At 47.5% G+C, this 7,286-nt stretch overlaps 1 protein-coding gene across 1 annotated transcript in view; it reads right to left on the minus strand.

Moving 5' to 3' along the window:
- Positions 1-289: 289 nt before the first annotated feature.
- CHKA (choline kinase alpha) overlaps positions 290-7,286 on the minus strand; it is a 57,192-nt gene continuing 50,195 nt past the window's right edge. The window contains exon 12 of the mRNA XM_011987080.1: positions 290-1,503. Within this exon, the coding sequence (XP_011842470.1) occupies positions 1,444-1,503 (60 nt within the window). The 3' untranslated portion in view covers positions 290-1,443. The remainder of the gene's footprint in view (positions 1,504-7,286) is intronic.

The following is a 7,286-nucleotide window of genomic DNA, read 5'->3' on the forward strand; positions in this document are numbered from 1 at the left end:
GCCTCCCTCCTGCCCCTGCCCAGCCACTCAGTGTCCCCAGGCACCAGCGCTGCTCCCAGTCTCCAACGTCCTCCAGGGCTCTTCATTTCTGGGCTAGAAGCAGGGAAACCAGAGTGTGACAGGGAAGAGGAGGTGGAGGAGGGCCGATGGGGTCACACGCTGCTGGGATGCCAGCTGAGAGCAGTGGGGCACTGCTGAGCTGAGGGACTGGGTGGGTGCAGATGGAGCCGTCCATGGGCTCCTTCAGGTACCAGGAGCCCTCCCTGAGATTTAGGACACATCCAAGGGCGACAGCTTGAGGTTGGGTTTTTATTATTTTATTTGTATAGTACAATCTCTGTGGTAGCAGAAATATATGCACAAAAAACAATTCAAATAAGAGTTCAGAGTAAAAAAAGTCAGCTAAGACTGTATCCCGCGGGACATTTCATATATATGGATTTCACAGCTACACTCAATCCACGCCGTTCACCACATAGAGGCTGCTGTCTCCCACAAGAATGACGACGTCAGGGACATCGGGAAAGTTAAGGGCCGGGAAACTGAGCCTTCAGAGAACCCAGGCCAGGGTTTCCCTCACCCTGCCTGGGGGCGGCCCAGCCCACTCAACAGGATCCCACACTTCAGGCAGAGCAGAGGGCAGGAGAGGCCCAAAGAGCTGGGTCTATCAGTTGGCTCCCCTGGGAGGGGAGCTGGGAGACAGGGAGGTCCTCACACTGCCCCATGGCCATGCACGGCTGTCTGCACACTCCATCAGGAGGAAGGGCAGGGAGAAGTCACACGCAGTACAGTGAAATTCATCAATGTCACACACGCCCAGCAGGAGGGGAGAGCTGTGCTCCACACGCAGGCGGCAGCAATCCACTGCTCCAGCTTCAGCCATGGGACCAAGAGGATACAGGAGCAGCTTCTGGGGGCCCCAGGCAGAAGCTACCTTGCAGTAGTGACTGGCGACTTCACAGTACATCTCTGCTCACTTGCCGTCCCTTGGGAATGAGCAGCGTCTATAACACATCGCCATCTACAAAAGCCTGCTCACAGTGTTCACCAGCACATTCATGAAAAAAAAAATTTAAATCAACATTAACCAAAGTACCTGCAAGTAACACTGCTTACTCTTGCTGTTTGCCCTTTCTGACTGGAAACCTTAGCCCCCAAATATGAAACGCCTTCTCTAGATTAAAAGGATTCAGAGATGTTGCACTATTGCACTATATTTCTGCTTCCCAATCTCATTTCTGAGTCCTAGTGAAATTGTAAACGAGAGGTGAAATAAATGTCGCTCCATTTTAATACAGTCTTTAGTATCATAAACATCTGTGTTCAGTAGTGAGCCACCCAAAGCCTCCTGCCACAGGAGCAGTAGTCGAAGCACAGAGGGGACCCCGCTCCGCCGCCTCCCCATGCAGTCCAGTGATGAGGTGGATGGAGTCCTCCCCACAGTCACACCCCAAGCTTCCTCTTCTGGTGGAAATAGGCATCAAACCTTGCTTGGGCGTAGTCCTAGGAGAGAGCAAAGAGAAGCAAGGAATCCTGCTGGCCTGCCCCTGCCCATGTGTCCCCCAAACCCCACCCCTGGCAAGAGCTGAGGGCACGGACCCATGAGACCAACAGCACAGGACTGGCCTGTGCAGCAGGGCTGCTCCGCAGGTGCAGGCTCCTCAAGCTCCTGGCCCACCCTGCACACCTTCATTCTCAGGAGGCCTGTTTACAGGCATGGGCCAGCCCAGCCCTGCCTCTCAGGATGGACGTGTCGTCCACACGCTTGGCACTGCTACCATTCATCACCTTGTTAACCTTGGGTGCTGTGGGCACTGGCTGACCGACATAACACACTTTTTAGAGCAAAAGGCCCCTGGGACATAGGCAAGTCTAGAATAGAAGGGGAGAAAAAAGAGGATGCCCGTTGCCTATTTCCCGGGATCTCCTGCAGCATGACTTTTAAGAAAGACACTGAGAGGCAAGGGAGAACACCTGGCTTGGTGTTCTGTTTCTGCCACTGTATTTTTCTGGGTCTCTTCCCTCATCTGTCCATCAGTGAGGACAACACAATCTCAAAGACCCACTCCTAATCTAAAAGTCTGCAATTCTAGAAGCCAGGAAGATTACAATAACACTTTTTTGAAAAATTAACTCTGAGCTGTAATTTCTACTCTATAAGCATGAGCCCATTTTAAGTGTCCAGTTGGAGGGCTTTCACAGATGCATCCAGCCAGTTCTCCACCACTGCAGTCAGGAGGAGACCTGTGTTTCCAGCATCCCTACAAGCTCCCATGGGCCTCTTGCAGTTGGCCACAGGCAGCCACCGACTCAATTTTTGTCACTATGGATTGGACTTTTCTTTCCTAGAGTAGCACATAAATGCCACCATACAATATGTACCCTCGTGCCTAGCTTCTCAGCGTGATGTCTCTGAGTGGCCCATGCTGTCATGCATTCGTGCCACCTTCCTTTGCACTGCCAAGTGTTCTCAGTACACGGATCTGGCACTGTAGTATCCACGCACCTGCTGACTGGCATTGAGGCTGCTTCCAGTTTGGGACAATTACAAATGAAGCTGCAGGCCAGGCACGGTGGCTCACACCTGTAATCCCAACACTTTGGGAGGCCAAGGCCGGCAGATTACTTGAGGTCAGGAGTTCAAGACCAGCCTGGCCAATATGGAGAAACCCCCTCTACTAAAAATACAAAAATTAGCTGGGTGCAGTGGCGCACGCCTGTAATCCCAGCTACTCAGGAGGCTGAGGCAGGAGAATGGCTTGAACCCAGGAGGCAGAGGTTGCAGTGAGGCAAGATTGGGCCACTGCACTCCTGCCTGGGCAACAGAGTGAGACTCTGTCTCAAAAACAAACAAACAAATGAAGTTGCTATGAGCGTTTGAGTTTAAGTCTTGGTGTGGAATCTGTTTTTCATCTGTTCTGGAAAAATTCCCCAGGAGGGCTGCTGGCTGGTCTAACGCATGCATCTTCACGCCGGCTGTCGCAGACTGCATTCCCAGCAGCAGTGCACGCGCATTCCCATTGCTCTATCTGCTCGCCAACATTTGAGACTGTCAGTTCTTTCAAGTTTTAGCCATCACTGTGGGTGTGTAGGGTATCGCAATGAGGCTTTGATTCATATTTCTTTAACGACTAATTATATGAAACACATGAAAAGATTCTTACTGGCCATGTGTTTCTCTTAAGTGTCCAAATCTTCTATCCATTTATAAAGCAGGCTGAGACCGGGTGTGGTGGCTCACGCCTGTTTTCCCAGTACTTTGGGAGGCCAAGGCGGGCGGATCACCTGAGGTTAGAAGTTGGAGACCAGCCTGACCAACACAAAGAAACCCCGTCTCTACTAAAAATACAAAAACAAAATTAGCCGGGTGTGGTGGTGCATGCCTGTAATCCCAGCTACTCGGGAGGCTGAGGCAGGAGAATCATTTGAACCCAGGAGGCAGAGGTTGTGGTGAGCCGAGATCGTGCCATTGAACTCCAGCCTGGGCAACAAGAGCGAAACTCTATCTCGAAATAATAATAATAATAATAATAATAATAATAATGCAGGCTGTTTGGTTTCTGGCTGACTTATGAGTTCTTTATATATCCTAAATATGAATCCTTTATTAAATATACATTTGTACTATTTTCTCCCAGTCTGTGGCTTGCCTTCTCATTTTCTCCATGATATCGTTCAAAGAGTTTTTCATTTTGATGAAGTCCAACTGTGATGATATATACGAGTGTTTTTGTAGCTGGTCCCTGTCTCATAACTCCCATAGCCCTTACTACAGTAAACAGAATCTCCCTCTCTGACCTTCTGCCGTCCTTTCACCTGCCCAAAGCTAGACTCTGATCTGACTGTGGGTCATAAGACTTATTCCAGAGAGGGTCCTGCCTCATACCCTGGGATAAGGAATGCTGTGCAAAGAGGCCCAAAGAACCTGGTCAGGCCTTGCCGGGTTTAGATCACACCTTTTTTGGTCCAATCACATTTCAACATGGTTGTCCATGTTTCAATCATGCCTATCCAATGACATTTCCATAAAATGCCCAAGAGGACAGGGTTTGGGGAGTTTCTAGAGAACCGCAGGTGGAGGCTGACAGGAAGGTGAACAAGAATGAGTTCCCCAACCCACCTGCAGGTACAGAAGCTCCTGTGCTCAGAATCCTTTCAGACCTCACCCCACCTATGTATCTCTTCACCCTTAAAATACCCTTTGTTAGCTAAGCATGGTGGCGGAACGTCTGTAGTCCCAGCTACTTGGAAGGCTGAGGCAAGAGGATCACTTGAGTCCAGAAGTTAGAGACAGCCTGGGCAATACAGTGAGACCCCGTCTTAAAAAAAAATACACCGGTAAACTTACATGTTTCCCTGAGTTCTGTCAGCCGCTCTAGCAAATTAATTGAACCCAAGGAGGGGAACATGGGAACCCTAATATATGGCTGGTTGGTCAGAAATTCCAGAGGCCTGGACTTGCAACTGGTGTCAGAAGTGGAGGGCAGTCTTAAGGTCTCAGCCCTCAACCTGTGGGGTCTGATTCTCTCCCCAGGTAGACAGTGTCGTAATGGAATTGGAGGACACCCATCTGCTATCCACTCCAGAACTGACTGCTTGTTTGTGAGGGGGGAGAACCGTCCCCCGACTTTAGTCTTCTGTGGTGATGATTGTTGCTGATGAAAGGAATGGGAAAAAGCACTTTGGTTTTTATGTGTTTCCTGCTCACAGCAACTTACTCTATTTTTTCCTCTTTTATGGCTAGTGCTTTATGTAACCCAATAAATCTGTGCTTAAGTCAGTAAGCTTTTTTTTTTTTTTTTTTGAGACAGAGTCTCGCTCTGTCCCCCAGGCTGGAGTGCAGTGGCGCAACCTCCGCTCACTGCAAGCTCCGCCTCCCAGGTTCACGCCATTCTACTGCCTCAGCCTACCGAGCAGCTGGGACTACAGGCGAGCAGCTGGGACTACAGGCGCCTGCCACCAGGCCCGGCTAATTTTCTGTATTTTCAGTAGAGACGGGTTTTCACCATGTTAGCCAGGATGGTCTCAATCTCCTGACCTTGTGATCTGCCCGCCTCAGCCTCCCGAAGTGCTGGGATTACAGGCGTGAGCCACCGCGCCCGGCCTAGGTCACTAAGCTTTTCTCTTGTGTTTTCTCACAGAAACTTAATAGTTTTAGCCTTCACATTTAGGTCTGTTACCTGTTTCAAGTTGACTGCTGTTTATGGCACGGAATCAGGTTCAGTTTTTTCTCCATATGACTCTTCAAATGTTCTTGCATCGTTTTTTGAAAATATAATCCTTTCCCTCTTAAATTACCTTGGCCTTTCTGTTGAGTACCAGGTGATTATATACATATGGATCTATTTCTGGGCACTATATTCTGTTCCATCTGATTTGTTTTGTTTTGTTTTTGAGATGGGGTCTTGCTCTGTTTCCCAGGCTGGAGTGCAGTGGCGTGATCTCGGCTCTCTGCAACCTCTGCCTCCCGGATTCAAGCGATTCTCCTGCTTGTCTCCCAAGTAGCTGGGATTACAGGCATGTGCCACCACATGCTAATTTTGTATTTGTAGTAGAGACGGCGTTTCTCCATGTTGGTCAGGCTGGTCTCCAACTCCCAACCTCAGGTGATCCACCTGCCTTGGCCTCCCAATGTGCTGGGACTACAGGCATGAGCCACTGCACCTGGCTGGCTGTGGGTTTTTCATACATGCCTTTATCTGGCTGAGGAACATCCCCTCTAGTCCTAGTTTGCTGAGATTTTTTTAAATCACATTGGATCTTGACAAATTCTTTTTCCTGTGGTTCCTGAAATAATCATATGGTTTTTCACCTTCGTTCTGTTAATATGAAGAATTATATGAACTGATTTTTTCAAATACAAACCAGCCTTACATTCCAGGGATAAATGCCACTTGGCTATAATATATTATCCTTCTACATATGTTAATGGATTTAATTTTTGCCAATGTTTTGATAGGGATTTTGTGTAATATTTCTTCTTATGTAATATAAACATTTAAGCTACAAAGCCGTAAGTTTCTAAATACTGCTTTATGTATATCCCACAAATACTGACATGCTATGTTTTCATTATAATTCAGTTTAAAATATTTTCTTTTCTTTTTAATTTCTTTGACCCAGGGTTTATTTAGAAATGTATTGTTTAATTTCCAAATAATTGAGAATTTTCTAGATATCTTTTGTTGTTGATTTCCACTTAAATTTCACTGAGAACATACCCGGTATTACTTCATTCCCTTTGAATTTATCAAGACCTGTTTGATGGCCCAGCATATGGTCTATCTTGAGGAATATTCCATATTCGTTTGAAAATAACGTGCACTCTGCAGTTGCTGGTGGGTTTAATGAACGTGCACGAGGCCAGGCTGGCAGGGAGAGTTGTCAGGCCCTCTCTCTCCTTCTGTGTGTGTTCTTCCTTGTTCTAATCACAGAAGAGGAGTGGTGAGATCTCCTACGTCTGTTTTGTTTTTCTTTTTGAGATAGAGTTTCGCTCTTATTGCCCAGGTTGGAGTGCAATGGTGCCATCTCAGCTCACTGCAAACTCCGCTTCCCGGGTTCAAGTGATTCTCCTGCCTCAGCCTCCCTGAGTAGCTGGGATTACAGGCATTTGCCACCATGCCCAGCTAATTTTTGTATTTTTAGTAGAGACAGGGTCTCACCATGTTGGTCAGGCTGGTCTCGAACTCCTGACCTCAAGTGATCCACCCGCCTCGGCCTCCCAAAGTGCTGGGATTACAGGCATGAGCCACCACATCCGGCCGAGATCTCCAACTTTAATCATGAATCTGCCAGTTTCTTCTTTCACTTTTGTCAGTTTTAACATCATGTCTTTTGAAGCAAGACAAGGATTTTTAATGTCCTCTGGATGTACTGATGCCTTTATTATCACAAAATGCCCTTATCTCTAGTAATATTCCTTGTTAGGAAGTATGCTTTGTCTTACAGTATCATTTGACCATGACTCAAATCTGCTTTAAAAATCCAATGTCCCTTTCTTTTACCTAACATCATCTTTGCATTACCAAACCTTCTGCCTAGAAGTAGAAATCATTCTAGTATAAAACTGAGGAGGACAAAATGAACTAGTCCCATCCCTGTCCCAAAGGAAGGCAGCTCACTAGACTGTAGACATTTGTGTTGTCCCCCACCCCAAGACAACTCACCAACATTCATTCACTATGGAACAACAGAAAGGTTTGTCTGATGGTTAAAAATACTTTCTATTTCGGCCGGGCACGGTGGCTCAAGCCTGTAATCCCAGCACTTTGGGAGGCCGAGACGGG

Source organism: Mandrillus leucophaeus, unplaced genomic scaffold, assembly GCF_000951045.1.
Source record: "Mandrillus leucophaeus isolate KB7577 unplaced genomic scaffold, Mleu.le_1.0 Scaffold30, whole genome shotgun sequence".
NCBI classification, from domain to species: Eukaryota; Metazoa; Chordata; class Mammalia; order Primates; family Cercopithecidae; genus Mandrillus; species Mandrillus leucophaeus.